The sequence below is a fragment of the Lagenorhynchus albirostris genome, chromosome 3 (genome assembly GCF_949774975.1).
Source record: "Lagenorhynchus albirostris chromosome 3, mLagAlb1.1, whole genome shotgun sequence".
In the NCBI taxonomy this organism is placed as follows: domain Eukaryota; kingdom Metazoa; phylum Chordata; class Mammalia; order Artiodactyla; family Delphinidae; genus Lagenorhynchus; species Lagenorhynchus albirostris.
This window is the reverse complement of record NC_083097.1, coordinates 40365460-40383811: the sequence shown is the minus strand read 5'-3', so window position 1 is coordinate 40383811 and position 18352 is coordinate 40365460. Positions and strand designations below refer to the sequence as shown.

The 18352-nt window shown below is 39.3% G+C and overlaps 1 protein-coding gene across 1 annotated transcript in view; it reads right to left on the bottom strand.

The window, feature by feature from the left end:
- Window positions 1–18352, bottom strand: part of ITGA2 (integrin subunit alpha 2) — a 104425-nt gene that overhangs the window by 19053 nt on the left and 67020 nt on the right. Inside the window, exons 11-20 of the mRNA XM_060142940.1 lie at window positions 17960–18098; window positions 16708–16853; window positions 14976–15119; window positions 12258–12461; window positions 10944–11080; window positions 9408–9547; window positions 5782–5933; window positions 3263–3373; window positions 2589–2671; window positions 580–721 (exon numbers count right to left, since the gene is read on the bottom strand). Of these exons, the coding sequence (XP_059998923.1) occupies window positions 580–721; window positions 2589–2671; window positions 3263–3373; window positions 5782–5933; window positions 9408–9547; window positions 10944–11080; window positions 12258–12461; window positions 14976–15119; window positions 16708–16853; window positions 17960–18098 (1398 nt within the window). The remainder of the gene's footprint in view (window positions 1–579; window positions 722–2588; window positions 2672–3262; window positions 3374–5781; window positions 5934–9407; window positions 9548–10943; window positions 11081–12257; window positions 12462–14975; window positions 15120–16707; window positions 16854–17959; window positions 18099–18352) is intronic.

Here is an 18352-nt window from a genome sequence, read left to right as displayed (position 1 = left end):
TAAACTGGATGAAACTATTTTTTAATCCTTTCATCAAACAGTGAATTTGGAAAATCTCAGCTTTTTCCTTCTCTCCTTTTCACTGCTTGGTGGCAGAGGAGGGACCAGAGGGACATTCATGGGCAAGTGTGTTCCTGCTATAGCGATCAAGTCAACATGATTAACTGATCTCATTGGAATGCGGCATCTTGGCAGCAGCAAGACCTGTGGTTACTAAGCTCTGGCTGAGCTGTGGGACTCTAATTTCTCAGAGCAAGTGCAGCTCCCAGCATCTGTGCGGCACCGAGGAAGCCTCATCACACAGATGGCTTGAGGAGAGTTTATGGTAGAGTCTGGCTACTACTGCCAAGTGTCAGGGCAAAGGAAAACTGACCCCAGCTGTGAAGCAGAATTGGTCTAGATACACAGCCAGGATATGTTCCCAAGTGGTTAAACTAGTTGGGAGCCACAAGTCAGGACTGATCATGCTCAGGGTTAAGGTGTTTCTTCAGAAAACACAGAGGAGATTTGAGTATAAGGGAGACGGTAATTGACAACAAGTAGGAAACAGATCAGTTAACACAGGGTGCTTTCACATACCGGCATGGACCAGGAAGCAAAAAACAGATTTTCTGAAAAATCAACAACAATCCCACTGTTGTATGCACTTTCCTTTTTGTTTTTCAGTGTTACTGAAAATGTTAACCTTTTGTTTTGGTTGCTGACAATGAAGGGCTGTTGTCTGTTAAAAGTAAAAAGGAGAAAAAGAAAGTCATTACAGTTTTTTTTTAAAAAGCTAGTATTCAAATACTTTACTCATTAAAAAAAACTCTTTAGATTTACTATTTAGAGGACTGAGAAAATTGCTTAATCATAAATTATCTTCATAGTAAAATAATATTGACAATGAATGACTAAATGCTACTGGATTTTTTTTTGTTGCTTTTAATTACATTGCAGAAAAAAGCACCATCCAAATACAAGTGGTTTTATATTTCTTAGTGTTTTACTTCTATATGGATGAGAGAAATTGAAATTTATGTTTTAATTTAATTTTTTTTATTGACGTATAGTTGATTTACAATATTATATTAGTTTCAGGTGTACAACATAGCAATTCAATCTTTTCAGAGATTATACTCCATTTAAAGTTATTACAAAATAATGGCTATATTTTGCTGTGCTGTACAATATATGCTTATTACTTATCTATTTTATACATGGTAGTTTGTATCGCTTAATCCCCTACCTCTGTCTTTCCCCTTCCTCCTTCCCTCTGCCCACTGGTAACCACTAGTTTATTATTTTTAACTGTGAGTCTATTTCTGTCTTGCTATATACGTTTGTTTTATTTTTTAGATTCTCTATATAAGTTAGAACATAAAGTATTTGTCTTTCTCTGACTTATTTCATGAAGCATAATATGCTCTAGGTCCATCTGTGTTTATTACAAGTGGCAGAATTTTATCCTTTCTACGGCTGAGTAATATTCCACGGGCCCTGCCGCTCCACGGTATGTGGGATCCTCCCGGACCGAGGCATGAACCCGTGTCCCCTGCATCGGCAGGCGGACTCTCAACCACTGCGCCACCAGGGAAGCCCCAGTTGTTTGGTTTTTTGAGTTGTATGAGTTGTTTATATAGTTTGGATATTAACCCCTTATTGGTCATATCATTTACAAATATTTTCTCCCATTCAGTGGGTTGTCTTTTTGTTTTGTCAGTGGTTTCCTTTGCTGTGCATAAGCCCTTAAATTTAATTAGATCCCATTTATTTATTTTTGCTTTTATTTCTTTTGTCTTAGGAGACAGAAAAAATACTGCTACAATTTATGTCAAAGAGTGTTCTGCCTATGTACTCTTCCAGGAGTTTTATGGTTTCAGGTCCTTACTCCATTTTGTGTTTATTTTTGTATATGATGTGAGAAAATGTTCTAATTTTATTCTTTTACATGTAGCTGTCCAGCCTTCTCAGCACCACTTATTGAAGGGATTGTCTTTTCTCCATTGTATATTCTTGCCTGTGTCATAGACTAATTGATCATAAATACATGGGTTTATTTCAGGACTCTCTATTATGTTCCAATGATCTATATATGTGTTTTTGTGCCAGTACCGTGCTCTTTTAATTACTGTAGCTTTGTAGCATAGTCTGAAGACACTTCTAACTTTGTTTTTTTTCTCAAGATGGCTTTGACAATTTGGGGTCTTCTGTGGTTCCATATAAATTTTAGAATAATTTGTTCTAGTTCTGTGAAAAATGTCATGGGCATTTTGATAGAGATTGCATTAAGTCTGTAGTTTGCTTTGGGCAGTATGGACATTTTAACAAAATTAATTCTTCCAATCCAAGAGCACAGGATATCTTTCCATTTCTTTGGATCATTTTCAGATTCCTTCATCAATGTTTTATAGTTTTCAGAGTATAAGTCTTTCACCTCCTTGGTTAAGTTTATTCCTAGATACTTTGAAATTTAGATTTTAAAGGTTTTTAAGAGTTATAGATGTTTCTTTTATAGAAAAAAATCTCTATAAACATTCACCCAAATGAAGTAATCTAATGTGTCTTTTATTTCTACAGTTTTCACTGAACTTTAAAGGAAAACTTACTGAGCTGCTGGCAGCTGTTGAACATCTAGAACTAGATCAGAGATGCAAACTCCATCATCACCACAATCTTTATAGAAAGGGATCTACAAAAAAGGAAAAATAATCCCAGAAATTTACTCTTGAGTTAAGAAAGCAAATTGTGGAAGAACACATATAGTATTACTCCATTTACATAAAGTTCAAGACCATGCAGAACTAAACAATGTTTTAGGAATATATATATGTTTAGCAACATCAGAAAGAAAAGCATTGATAAATGCAAAATTCAAGATGATGATTTGCTTTAGGGGAACAAGATAAAAGTGGGTATGATGGGGTGGGGAGTGATACAGAGAATTTCAGAGGTATTGGTACCATTTTATTTTTTTTAAGTGGGTGGTGAGCACAAGGTGTTCACTTTATTGTTATTTATTTCTTCAACAAACATTTATTGAGCACCTGTGGTGGGCCAAACACTGCTCAAGGTGCTGGGAATAGAGCAGGGAACAAGGAAAACAAAAATCCCTGCCTTCATGGAAATTACATGCTGGTAAACTTTACATATAAGTAACTGTATTTCAATTAGAAAATTAACAACTTAAAGGCTATGTCCTAAGTATCCTTCAAACACTAAGGCAGTGACTGTGAAACTTTGTCAGCTAGTCTGAATTCCAAGAAGGGCAAACCACACTTACACTGAAGACCTTGACTGTCTCAGAGTAGGCTTCAAGGGCAGGGTTAGTGCCAGGGTTTTCCAGACTGATGTTCACACACAGATCCAGAGAGCTGACAACATCAGAGGGCTCCTAAACACACACATGCACAGAGTCAGTTGATTAGGGCACGGCAGCTTCAAAACAAGAAAACAACCACAAATGTGTTCATGATTAAGGACGCAGTCTACTCTCAATCATGCAGAATAGCTCTGTTTTGAATTTTCAAGGGTCTTGCTTCTTCAATTCTGTTCTAAGTCTGCTCTTAGCCTCTCCACTTCTAAGAGACTTAAAAACCTGGGCTCAGTAAAAATTTGAAGCAATAATTCTTAGTTAAGCTCATCAGTAATCTCATTATTTATACACAAGTAATTATCAATATTTAGATGAGATGTCCAGTTTTAAATGCTCAGAAGACCCCTCTGTCATTACCAAGCTCTGGGGCTGTTGGCCATGTTCTTCCAATTCCTATTGCCAAGACTTATGGAGTCCTTAGGTGTCCTGACCAAATCTCTGGAAGAGAATATTAGGACCTACAAGGGAAAGAAGTGCCCAGGGTTGGCTGTCAGAAATGGACAAGGGGACTCCCTTCCTTAGAACCTAACTTTAGTCTCTACAAAACCAGATAAAGTGTTTCCCACACTTCAAACCAAGCTCCCCAACTTCTGGCCTAGCTGACTGTTAGTGGCTGAACTGCTCTTTGCACATAGAAGATGATGCACGTATCACTCTACAGACATTAAAAGCAACACTGTCCAGCTACAAGTACATTTCCTCTTTGTCTTTAGTAAAAACAGTGGAGGATTTGCAGTGTTCCAGGAGGCCTGGACCGTTTCTGGTTTTTGAGGTTTCCTGTCTATTGAAAAATGAAAATAATGCTAAAACAGGGTTGCAAATGCCATCTAGCATTCTTCTTCAAGAAAGAACAATGTCTGTACAATGGTAAGCACTAAAAATGAAGTCTGCATTTTCCTAGAAGTGGTGTCTTTATTATCTCTTAGTTCATTCACAGGCAGGACTTACTCCTATCTTGAGCCCTTTTGGAGGGGCCTGACCACTACAATGGCTTCCTGACTACAAGGAAATGTGTCCTCGGCTGGCTGCAGGGTTGGCACATAGGATGGACTTTGGTATTGATAGCAAATGTGGTGTGTTACGTGGAACACCTGTGGTCTTAGCTGACCACAATAACACACATCTCGTAAAAACTTCACCAATATACATGTCAGAGAACAGGAGATATATCTATATACACACATACATACATACACCACAGCCTGGCTGTCTTCATTCCCCCACAATGGATTACACATTTAATTTGATCCACCAATTAGCACAAGGGTAAGAGAAAATGGAATCTGGCTTTTATTCCTTTAAAGAAGCTGTATAATTGGCACATTAATAACAACAAAAAAGTCCAGGCCTTCACAAAGAAGAAACCTTCAACGTGAATATAAATAACTCAACTGATTTTAGTCCATCCGACCATTAACTTTGTTTTTCCAACTCTTATACTTAGCATTTCTTGAGATGTTATCTCTGTACCATCCATCTACATCAGAAGTATTTGGGGATGCCCCTTAGACCTACGCATTCCTTGGACCTTCAAACCCAAATTTCTGGTGGTGGGGTTCCAGAATATCCATTTTATAAAAGTTTCCTAGGGCTTCCCTGGTGGCGCAGTGGTTGGGAGTCTGCCTGCCGATGCAGGGGACACGGGTTCGTGCCCCGGTCCGGGAAGATCCCACATGCCGCGGAGCGGCTGGGCCCGTGAGCCATGGCCGCTGAGCCTGCGCATCCGGAGCCTGTGCTCCGCAACGGGAGAGGCCACAACAGTGAGAGGCCCACGTACCGAAAAAAAAAAAAAAAAAAAAAAAAAAAAAAAGTTTCCTGAGTAAATTACACTTTCAAATACCATTACATGGTTTCTAGGGGGAACTATTCATGTAATTTATAAAATAGATTTTCTTTTAGTTTTCTCCTGAGAAGCACTTTTCCTACTTGGGAGAGTTTCAAAATCCATGTGAACTGTAGTAATTATGGCATAAGATTATAGCCAATAATTTTTACCTCATAATCTACCATCCTTCACCTATATCAATTTAATCCAATAATGGAAAGGACAATTAGAATTGTCCTTTTCAGTCGTTTAAAAATAAATAAAATTTCTCCTCATATGAAAATGTCAACATAAAATTTATTGTCAACTAAAAGTTCTTCCTGTTAAACAGTTAAGAAAGCACTGTCCTTGATTTCTTTAAGAATCTTATGTTCAGCCCTTTTACTTGCAATCCCAAATAAAATTTAATGCAACTAACTTACACAATAATAGAATGTGACCGTATATACTAGTATAAAGGAAATACACTCCTGTTCATAGGTAAGAAAAGCATTAACTAGAAGAACAAGCATTTATCTAACCCATAAGCTTCCATTTTAGGCTTTCGCCATTCATTAGTCTTTAAGAAGAAATGAGATGAAAGGGATGACTGAGGCCTCACCTGTATGTGGATGACGTACTCAGAGCAACTCTCTGCTTGATTTACTATCATGGTCTTCTGCAAGCACCTTTCATTATTTTCTTTAAATAATCCCCTGGAGGTTACTCTGGGTGAATATTGGTCTGCATCAATTGTGATGTTATATACAATGGCTGTAATAAAAGTCATAAAGAAATGTTATTACAAATAAACTTCTAAGGAAAAAGCATCCCTGTTTTATCGTGTCTTACTGGGTAAAGTCTTTGACTTCAAGAAAACAAAAACCAGTCTTTCTATTGATGGCCTGTGAACCATGGATGGCCTATGATATTTGTAATTCTAGTTCTGGTATGATGTGTCAATATGTGACTGTGGATGCAAAGAAATGTGATTCAAAGAAACATGGCTTGATGCAGTGGAAGGAAAAGTAGATTTGCCCCCAGGAAATCTACTGAATGAAGTTGGTCAAATTACTTCCTCAAATACCGGTTTCATTGTCCATAAAGTGGTGACGTGAAAAGGAAAGGAACTGTTGAGTGCCTACAATTGAACACATTCTTATATGTTATCTTATACAAGTTTTACAATAAACCTGGAACGTGGATATTATTATCCTATTTTTCAGATTATGAGCAGAATATGATCCTATTTTTCAAAATAATTCACCTCAGTTCATACAGCTAGGGCATGGTCAGAAATAAAGTTTGGGTAATTTGGAAATCAGATCCCATGTTCCTGCTGTTTCTATGCAGTTTTGAGGATTCACTGTTATTTGAGGATGAAGTTAGATGCTCTAAGGGGACATGTATAGTGCCTGGCATATTCTAGATGCTTACTTGGGGGAAGGCATGTAACACTGCAGTAACAAGTTTTGAATCAGACGGATGCTTTGAATCCTAATCCCACCATTTACGAGCTTTAGGCAATTTGCTTAACCTCTTTGAACCTCCATTTCCTCACCTATCAAACAGAGATGATAATACTAACCTAAGGAAATGGAAATGAGAAATGTGATAAAACTTGAGGTCAGTAGCCAATGTCCAAACTATCAGAACCTTCAATAAAGTCTGCTGGCTACACGTCCAAAACTGAGAGAGAAGATCTGATACTATTAATAGCATCAACTGCCTTATTTGAGAGTACTCTGTCTTATTGCTTCCACTATTTTAAAGGTTGAATATACTTCCAAAAGCATTCTGTGCGTTACCTTATCTGTTATCTGTTAGAAGTGATGTATAATTTTTCTTGCTCCGATGACTTAATGAGGTTAATAGCATCAACTGCCTTATTTGAGAGTACTCTGTCTTATTACTTCCACTATTTTAAAGGTTGAATATACTTCCAAAAGCATTCTATGCGTTACCTTGTCTGTTATCTGTTAGAAGTGATGTATAATTTTTCTTGCTCCGATGACTTAATGAGGTTAACAAAGATAAAACACAAAGGAATCAAGAACTAAAAATAAATGGTGAAAATAAAGCAAAGGACAAGTTATGCTGGGGAAGTGATTGTGGCTAGGACAAAGTTAGTAGGTGTGGTAATTATACTGTTTTATTTTTTTTCCAACAGCTTGGTAAAAATGATACATTGTCACATAGGCAATATAATAATCCTTTTAATGTTATTCGCTTTAAACTGGAGTGTGCACCTGACGCAATAAATAATAGAAGCCACATGCTTTATAAATTCACTTTTCAAAGTCACAGAGTTGGGATTCCTGTCTTACATACTATTATTGCCAGGTAATTAAGTGACAAATGATCATGACTGTGTGGACCTAAGGCATTAAGAAGAAGGATTCAAAGGGAAAGATGCCCAGTAGCAGGAGACCCTAGACAGTGGGTGGAAGGGAATGAAATTCTCAAAGCAGAACGCCCTTTTTGAGTGTGTGGCAACAGAAGAGGTGAAGTACAGTCAAAAATTGGGAGGAAGGGCTTCCCTGGTGGCGCAGTGGTTGAGAGTCCGCCTGCCGATGCAGGGGACACGGGTTCGTGCCCCGGTCCGGGAAGATCCCACATGCCGCGGAGTGGCTGGGTCCGTGAGCCATGGCCGCTGAGCCTGCGCGTCCGGAGACTGTGCTCCGCAACGGGAGAGGCCACAACAGTGAGAGGCCCACGTACCGCAAAAAATAAAAACAAACAAACAAAAAATTGGGAGGAAGATACATGAGACAAATCCATGCTTCAGGGCCAGGAGAGGTGACCTACCAGTCATTTCTGGCAACTAATAGATTTTCCAAATTAATCTTTTATATTTAATGTTTTATTCCCCCAGATTCATTGAAATATCATTGACATATAACATTGTGTAAGTTTAAGGTATACAACATAGCGATTTTATATATTGCAAAATAATTACCACAATAAAGTGAGTTAACATACCCATCACTTCAAACAGTTACAATTTTTTTGTGTGTGGCGAGAACTTTTAAACTCTCTCAGCAACTTTCAAATATACAATACAGTATTGTTAATGAAAATCACGATGCTCTACGTTCCATCTAGCCACTTCATGTTTATACAGTAATGGTTTTTGACTCAACTATCACGGCTACTGAAATGGACGTGCTACAAGGCAGGTCTGTGAGATGTGCTAGTCAGAGTTGGGTCTGTGTTTGAACACCTGAAAGGAAAAATGCCAGATGAATATGAAAAGTAGGAAATATGGAAAGCATGCCAAGATGTGAATCTAACTTTTTTTGTTCGTAAGCTACTTATTTCTTGGTATGAATCGTGACAAATAACCTACCTCTTATGTTTTTACCCTTTAAGCTAGTTTATTTGTTCACCACCTAATGAAATAGCTGTAGGAACTACGGGTTTCTAAATTTTAGAGCCAAAATCTGATGAAGGGGGATTAGGACCCATGAAACAGTAGCAAATGAAAGAAGGTAGTGTTGGATCAAGTGCTAAATCAATGGCTACGTATTGAGGGAGCTGAGACAATTGGAGCAGGAGAGATGGAGGTGAGATGCAGTGGTTAGAAAGACGTCAGAGAACTTGTGGGACCTCAGTCAGGCCCTGGAAGATGACTGGACCCATCCAGGGAGAGAGAACAACAGCTTCTGCTGACATCTGCACACAGCCTTCCCTACTCTCTCCTGCTGACAGGACATGCTTCAGACTTTCACTCACTCCTTTGGATTATTTAGAAAATGTAAAACACTGGGCACAAATTATATATTGTTTTATACTTTCTCATTATTTCATGCTTATTAAATTTTTAAGAATAGGAATATTTGATCCTTGTACTGAACACACTCTATCGAGATCATGGCAAAGCCAACATACAGTGCACTCATTTAATACGGGCTTGAGCTCAGTGTAATCTGTGCGTGCCCATGGATTTCAGTTAGGAAGGTGTGGGTAAGAGAGACCTAAAGGACAGATTGGGTGAGCCTATGATTATGTCATTGAAATTATGACCTTCAGCAGCAGAATGTTACGTTCTAGAGATGACGGACGAAGGTCTAAACAAACCTTCCACGCCAAATTAACCGTTCTCAGGCACCTCAAATATGTGGCAATTCAAATGTCTGCAAGACCCTTATTTCTTTCGGTTTCCAAATCCAAAGTGTGGGTTATGTTCAGGACTAAAACTCTATAAGCAAACCTATCTGTTGTATAGATTATTTCAGGTTTACTCACCCACTTGATTGTTTTGCTTAGCAGGTCTAAACTTGGCGCTGAAACAGAGTTTAAGGTTTATCTCAGCGTTCTTGTTGAGCAAAGTGATTTTTTCTGGTGTGAATGAAGCAACTACAGATACATCAGCAATACTCTGTGACCTAAAAGACATAAATGTTAAAAAAGTTATTCTCAGGAAGTTACCCAGAAAAACCAGTCTTAGCACCTTATAGGAATGTGACCAAAAAACGGCATTAACCTAGCTTAACTGATCCCCTCAATAAATTGATTTGACTCCATGTGTCTTGACTTTTTAGAAGAATCAAATTCACCTTCAAAGAAAAAAGTTTGGCCACCATGGACTATCTAAAAAGGGAATGTCATAATATAGTAAGTATATAGCCTACCAAGCATGAGGCCAACCAAGGTGGCTACAGGGTGATGTTCACTGAAAGGTATGATTTCTTACAAAATTGTTTACAAATCAGCCATATAATTATGTGTAATCATACCTTGTATTACTTTAATGCTACTTTTAACTGATTTTAACTGATTTTATTCAGTAAATATATTTTCTTTTTTTCAAAGTCTTAAATATTATCCTTGAGTTTTATTTTTTCCACATGAAGTTTTCATTAAAATGACGCACTAAGGGACTTCCCTGGTGGTCCGGTGGTTAAGAGTCCATACTTCCACTGCAGGGGACATGGGTTCGATCCCTGGTTGGGGAACTAAGATCCCACATGCCGCGCACAGTGCAGCCAAAAAAAAAAACCAATGCTGCGCTGAAAACAATGCATTTCATCCTTTAAGAGCACAAGTGAGATACTGTAAATAGCTTCATTGAACTCACTGTAATTTACTCAATAGGTAATTTTTTTTCTGTTCTTGATGTATTTGGACATTTAAAAAAGCACATTTTTCAGCAGACAAGAATGGATAATTGAACTATATTTTCTTGGGGACTCTTGATCAAATTCTCTATTTCTTTTTGATTCCAGTCCTTCGCCAGCCCAATGTATTTATTTTTGTCCTTGACTCACAGGAACCTTGAATCCCTTATTGTTCCCCACATGCTCTTCAACTCCTCCTGAGGTCAACGAGAGGTCAGCTAAACCTAAATAATGGCTTCTTGTTTATGACCAATAATTGTAAAAGACACCTTTTAACCACATGAGAAGTTGCACTTTACTTGTGTGGTCTCAGTGTTCAGTATTTTTAGAGCATTCTCATGAGAATTCTTTTCTGCAAGCTGAGGTAAGGCTATTTGGAAGGTAGTAATCAGAAATATCCTGAATACCATTTCAAGACCTTTGTCTTTTCATTGTACTGTTCCTGCTCACTAGAGAAGAGAAACTCGATTCTAATGTTAAGCAAATATTTTTTTCCTCCCACCAGGAAGAACACATTCCTTCCTCTATGCAAACTATGACATATAAATGCCTTAGAGTCTTCTATAACGCACGTGACGTTTCAATAATACTGGCACAGCAATCTTCTCTACTTAGCAGCCCATTTGTTCGGTAGCTAATTTGTGTCTGCCTCTCACTGACTCACCAGAGCTGAATGACCTGTCCAAAGGCACCAACAGACACATCAGTGATGGAATCCCCATTTAAATCTCCATAGCCATCCAGGGATCTCCCGAAGTACTGGAGGTGGCTCCTAAAGGCGCCATCAGACCCCAAGATTTTCTAAAAGAGCAAGTTTGAGACGAAATCATAGTGCATGACCACTGAAACAGAAAAAAGGCAGCATCGACATTGCCCTGGTAGGTTCTTTTTTTTAAAAATTTTATACTTTAGATTTATTACAAGAATAATCATACTTTTAAAATTTATTTATTTACTTATTTTTAACATCTTTATTGGAGTATAATTGCTTTACAATGTTGTGTGTGTTTGTGCTTTATAACAAAGTGAATCAGCTATACGTACCCATATATCCCCATATCCCTTCCCTCTTGCGTCTCCCTCCCACCCACCCTCCCTATCCCACCCCTCTAGGTGGTCACAAACCACCGAGCTGATCTCCCTGTGCTATGCGGCTGCTTCCCACTAGCTATCTATTTTACGTTTGGTAGTGTATATATGTCCATGCCACTCTCTCACTTTGTCCCAGCTTACCCTTCCCCCTCCCCGTGTCCTCGAGTCCATTCTCTGCTTCTGTGTCTTTGTTCCTGTCCTGCCCCTAGGTTCTTCAGAACCATTTTTTAGATTCCATATATATGTGTTAGCATACGGTATTTGGTATGTTCTTTATATGGCCGTTTCTCAGGTTGTTTTATTCTCCACAGAATTCCATTGACTTTTCAATCACATCTTATCTGATTATCATTCTTGCAGCCACATTTTCTTCAAAGAAATAGCATGAATCTCTCACATAAAACAACAAAGCAGTGAAAGATCAGTGGACTGGGAAGGAGCTGATGCAAGTTTCGGTCCTGACTCTTCTCCTCGCTCACTTCCTTCAGGTCTTTATTCAAAAGCTGCCTTCTCAGTGAGGCTTTCTTGGTCACCCACTCAAATACCTGATATCTCCCAGCCCTGAAAATTTATTCCCTATTTTAGTTTTTTAAAATTCCTTATCATTTATTATTATCTGGATTATTTTATCTTATTTATCTCATTTTCCCCGTCTCCTCCACAAAAATGGAAGATCTACAAAGAGCACAATTTTGTCTGTCCGGTACTTCGCAGCATTCCCAGAGACTTATCAGCACTTGACACACAGCAGAGGTTCACCAAGCATCTGATGAATGAGTGCATGAAGTTATAAAACAAGAGGGGTGGATTGGATGGTCCGCACGATACTCTCTAGCTCTAAAGGAATGATACTCACATGTAAATAATCACCACGAAACTGGATTACCTGGGAATACCTCAGGCGAATGGTGCCCTCACGACCATTGTAGATGTACACAGCTCCAGAGTTCTGATTTTCCAAAGGTGAACCAACGATCACATCATTAAAGCCATCCATATTGATGTCTGAAAGAGCTGCAATCGCTGAACCAAACCGAGCATTTTCAACACCCTCGGGGCCTTCCAGAAATTGGTGCCAATTCAAAACGCCCTTGCAAAGGGGAAAGGGGACAATTAAAGCAAACCTTACGTTAACATATACACACTACTATATATAAAATAGATAACCAACAAGGACCTACTGTATGGCACAGGGAATTATACTCAATATTTTGTAATAACCTAAAAGGGAAAAGCATCTGAAAAAGAATATATCTATATCTGTTTATATATGTATAACTGAATCACTGTGCTGAACTGAAACTAACATGACATTGTAAATCAACTATACTTCAATTAAAAAAAGAGAAAAACTTACAATTTTTATAATTAAAATTCACAGAAAATGATGCCCAAACCAATTTGCAAACCGTTAAAAATGGATAGGATTTTAAACCTAGAATTCAAAATTCTCTATTTATGATGAGACATACAAAGTATTTTTTTAGCAAGTAAGGTCATAGGCAATCGATCTGCTCATAAAGCAAGGTGAAAGGAAGCAACTCTCTTTACCGTGGCTGCACAACCTACATAAAAGTGTCCATTTCTTTGTCTTTTTTCCCCCTTAGTATTAGAATCCTCACTCATCTGTTTCCAAATTTTTTGATTTAAAAATTTTCTGGTAAAAATCTACTAATCGCTTCAATAAAATTAAGGTAGAGACAAAATAGAACACAGTATCTTAATTTAGTCCTTATTTAAAAACTACTGAACAACAGAGGTATAATTATAATGGCACAGAAAGTGAGAAATGAGGTTGTTAATATCCCATTATAAGACACACTGAATAATTCTGCCAAAGAAAAGACATTTTCTTGTGAAAGACACAGTCGTGTGGTTTTTTTCCTTCAGATTTTGAAATCAAGAATGGAAATATTTCATGACTTCACAAGAAAGCAATGCTTCTCACCCATGAAACTGGGTCAGTGTTGATTCCTTCTCCTCTCTAATAACCTTATGGAAATCAATTTGTTGCTGAGTCTGGTAAAATACTGGAAGATCTTCTCACCTTCAACAATTAATGATAATTCAGACTGACTAGCAAGAAACATTTAAGAAACTGGGGATTTGTTAAATTTCCAAACTAGTAGATATGCTCTTCCCTTATTAAATACTCAATTGCACATTCTTTATATGCTTTAAAGTTGTTTTAACTGCTTCTGATAAAGGGCTAACTCTTACATTAATTTAAATAAATAAGGTAGGACAAACTATCACAACAGATAAATATAATATTTACTGTATTAATATTAGCTTCTCTTTTTCCATCCTTTCTGTATCTGGTCATCTAATTTTCTATGTCAACCTGTGCCTTTAATTTTGGTTTTCTTTCAGGTTTCACTAAGTTCTCTATACTTATGTGCATGGATTTAGAGAGTTCAGTCTGCAAGTTGGAAAAACTGGGCTTTTCCATGTTAGAGTATGCTTAGTTTTATGTGCAAGAACTGGAATTTCCTAGACTTGGATATATACCTAAATGTTACACTAAGCAATGGAATTTCCTGACAAACTACTGTAGAAAGCATCCAGGAATATATGGAGGTTTCTAAAGTGCCTGGTAAAATTTGTACTTACCACTGTAAAATATTAACAAGGTAGCTTTGCCCTGTTATTGATATACCTTTATAGCAAAGTAGAATAATTGAATGAGATACTTGGGAAATACTCAGATGTTTGTGCGTGTGTGTGTGTGTGTGTGTGTGTGTATTTCAAAAAACAATGTGCATTTATAATGACTTTATTTGTAAAGAGAATATGTATTCAAAGACCTCGTGGAAAACGGCAGGGCACTATACTTTAAGCTCTAAGTTATGATTATCAATGTGATTTTTTATTTATTTATTTATTTATTTATTTTGCGGTACGCGGGCCTCACGGTTGTGGCCTCTCCCGTTGCGGAGCACAGGCTCCGGACGCGCAGGCTCAGTGGCCATGGCTCACGGGCCCAGCTGCTCCGCGGCATGTGGGATCTTCCCGGACCGGGGCACGAACCCGTGTCCCCTGCATCGGCAGGCGGACTCTCAACCACTGCGCCACCAGGGAAGCCCCAATGTGATTTTTAACACTATAACTTAATGGTGACATCCTCAAAATGATGGAATATAAACCATACTCTAGGACTTCCCTGGTGGCTCAGCAATTAAGAATCCGCCTGCCAATGCAGGGGCACAGGTTTGATCCCTGGCCCAGGAAGATCCCACATGCCTCGGAGCAACCAAGCCCGTGCGCCACAACTACTGAGCCTGCGCTCTACAGCCTGTGGGCCACAACTACTGAAGCCCACACACCTAGAGCCCATGCTCCACAACAAGAGAAGCCACCGTAACGAGAAGCCCGTGCACCACAACGAAGAGTAGCCCCCGCTCGCCGCAACTAGAGAAAGCCCGTGAGCAGCAACCAACGCAGCCCCAAATACATAAATTTATCAATAAATAAACCATACTCTATATGAAAATTATCATTCAATAATAAATTTTCTTAATTCTGCAAGAATGTAGATTAACTTTTATTTACCCATACTAAAGCAAATCAAACAAAGTCAGTTTAATAATTTTTTCTTTTTTACCTTTGTGATAGTAAACAGGTAGACTCTTCCTTCCTCTTTCTTTAGGTCATTCATGTACATTGGCGCACCTACCAAGAGCACATCTGTAATGGTGTCTTTGTCCACATCGACTGCACACAGCACACTACCAAAATAGGAGCCAATCTGGAGTAACAAAGCATATCGGCCTTAGGATTCCTATACTCCTAGTATCACGCTGAACTTCTGTGTACTCACTCAGCAAGCAAAACTCGAGCATTCGTTGCCTGCAAGGCGCTAGGTACCTAAAGATGGATAACATAGCCCCTCCTCTCCGGTTGTATCACAATCTAACATTTGGTTCTTAGACCTCAGGGTGCACAAAAATCACCAAAAAAGTATCTGTAAAATACAGATTCCTGGGACCCATTTCCAGAGATTCTGATACCATGTCCATGGGGTGATCAAGAAAACAGTATTTTAAGTAAGCACTCCAGGTGCTTCTGATGCTGGTGGGTAAAAGACCACATTTAAGCAACACTTAGAAACTTTGTGAGAGGTTGTACACAAAGGCAGGAGGGGAAGAGGGAGGCGGAGCAAATAATTGTGCTTCCATGGTAAAATATATGATAATAGAGGCAAGTAGCAAATGCTGTGTGATCAGAGTGCACAGGAGTCAGAAAGGCTTAGAAAGATTAAGTATTATTTGAATTGCATCTTAGAAGATGGCAAGGAAGTTGCTAGGTGGAGTGGAGTGGGAAAGCACGAGCGACGTAAGCATCCATGGCATGGTCTGGGACAGTGGAGTAGTTCCCAGATAGATTGGGCTGGAGAACTAGTTGCTGATGAAAGGAAATGAGAGGTTGGGAATCTGAATGATCATCATTCCATCCAACCGAGGTTCAACGTATGCCTACGTGAATGCCTCTTGAGGATTCAGAAATGAATCAGAAATGAGTCCTTCCATAACACTTGCATTACTTTTCTCAAAATAAAAGCACCCTTCTTTAAAATATTAAAGAGGAGGGAAAAGTATGTGACCATAGCTGGTTTGTGGTCAAGGAAGTCAAAGACTCAGATCTTCTTACTCCTGGAAAGTCCATAGAGACAGCGGATCAGTTTTAATCCCAGAGAAGGGAAATCTGTGGATAGTCGGTTTCTCTGATTTAAGGAGGAAAATTTTCTGTTGGCTGTTAGAGTTCAGTGATGCTCATTTCAAATATGTGCTAAGTCCATGAGTCAAAACTACGTCACAAGGAAATAGGAATCTATCAGCTGGCCTTTGCTCTCGTGGGCCATGACTGGGCGGCGTCACAGGTTCTGACTACCAAACCGTCACACATCAGAAGAAAGTGGCAGAGAAGGGAGTTGTTTTACTTTTAGAAATGTCAAAGCCACAGGACACCTCGACAAGCTCAGATGTCGCAGCTCAGTCTTTATAATGCTATCCTGCTCCCTTCTCCTTATTCCTCCTTGTAGGGGCTTACCTACAAAGCGCTGGTTAGGTGCCTGTCATCACTGGGCTTTAATGACAGCTTCACCCCATGAAAGCTATGTGGCCTTAGAAAGGTAGTTAAACCCTCAGTAACCTGTCAAAAGGGGATGGTAGATCTCAGTACCGTTGTGAAGATTTAAGGAATATTCAAGTAAACACAGATTACAGAGCCAGCTACAGGATAGGCACTCAATAAATGTTAGTTTCCATTTCTACTAACTCCCCACCTGTCCTGTTGTCCCTGAAATTAATTTCATCTTCTTAAACAATGGAATTTACCTGGTCACCTCTGTGAGACTGAATAACTGTGATGTTGCCACTCTCATTAACACTGTACAGCACTATCTGGCCGGTATAATTTGCCCGAGGAGCTCCAGCAACGAAGTGGACACTTTTTCCAGTAGAAATTGAAGCCACAGAGTAACCTAGGAGAGAAGGGGTCACAGAGTAGGTACTACTGAATATCTCGGCCAGATAGGCTTGTGAATCTAGCAGAGATGATCAGAGGTCCTCTTCGTTAGTGTGACGCACAGTTGCTAGTGATCCTGAGTGCACATCCTCCTTTTTCTAAGATAAACTGCTTCTGCCCCTTGGCCACCAGCACTGCCCAGTGGAGGCAGGGCATCTCCCTATAAAGCTGGCCCTAGTTTCTGGGTTGTCCCCATCAGCCACTCATGAATCTGACACTCAACCAATATTTCTTGAATGAATAACTAAATGAATTTTAAAAGGTGGAAATTTGCACAGTTGAAAGAACATAAGCTTTGGAGTCAGACAGTCCCAGCTTCAAATTTTGGACTTGCCATTTAGTAAGTTTTTTATCTTTAGGCAAGTAATTAACCTCTTTGGCTCTCAAAGGTAAAATGAGGATAATAATATTTCCTTCAAAGGGTAGTTGGGGCTTCCCTGGTGGCGCAGTGGTTGAGAGTCCGCCTGCCGATGCAGGGGACGCGGGTTCGTGCCCCGGTCTGGGGGGATCCCACATGCCGTGGAGCGGCTGGGCCCGTGAGCCATGGCTGCTGAGCCTGCGCGTCCGGAGCCTGTGCTCCGGAAGGGGAGAGGCCACAACAGTGAGAGGCCCGCGTACCACAAGAAAAAAAGAAGGGTAGTTGGAAGGATTAAATGTTACGTAGATAGAACAGCCAACTCAGGAGCTGTCCCGTAGTAGGTGCTCGAAATTGGTGGCTGCTTATTACACGAACAAAAAGACTAGAAACTCCAAATTGATATAGACTACCACTTACCGTATTGATTCTTAGGAACTATTTCTATTTTGGAGAAACACAATCATGTCCCAGGAATAGCAACTGCTGGAACAGCCAGAAGAGATTAATGAGTCAAATACACAGCGTTTCATTAAGTAGTTACGGGCTAAGGGCTGACTGGCAAAGAAGCAACAGAAATATGTGCAACAAATACAACAATTAGAGGATAGCTCAAGCACTTTGCCGAACTGACCCTGAGATTCAACAAGACGCTCGTTTAAAGGATGGGATTTAAATTTGCTGAGCCAAAGGCTGCTAGGCCTTACCTAAATATGAACTGTGATTTCTGTCTTGCAGAATTTGGTCAAAGGCTTGTTTCGGAAAGATCAAATGTCCATGAGGTGTCTGCTGGACAACAGTCCCACTCCAGTCATAAGCTCCTACTGCACCCAGCATCAGAATATCCTAAAATAATTGAAAAATGGAAAGCATTAACATCACCTGTAAAGCGTAAGAGTGTAGCGTGTGCCAAACACTGAAACAAATGGTCTAAATTTAAAGGAAAAAAACTAAGCATGATGAAATAAAATGTATAGGAATTGCTAAGAAGAAAAGAGACAACAGCCCCAAAATGGAAACACTTGTGCCAAGCCCACATCACCAAACCCAGACTTAATACCGAACCTAATTGCAGTTTCAAATGCCCCCCTCCCAGGAAT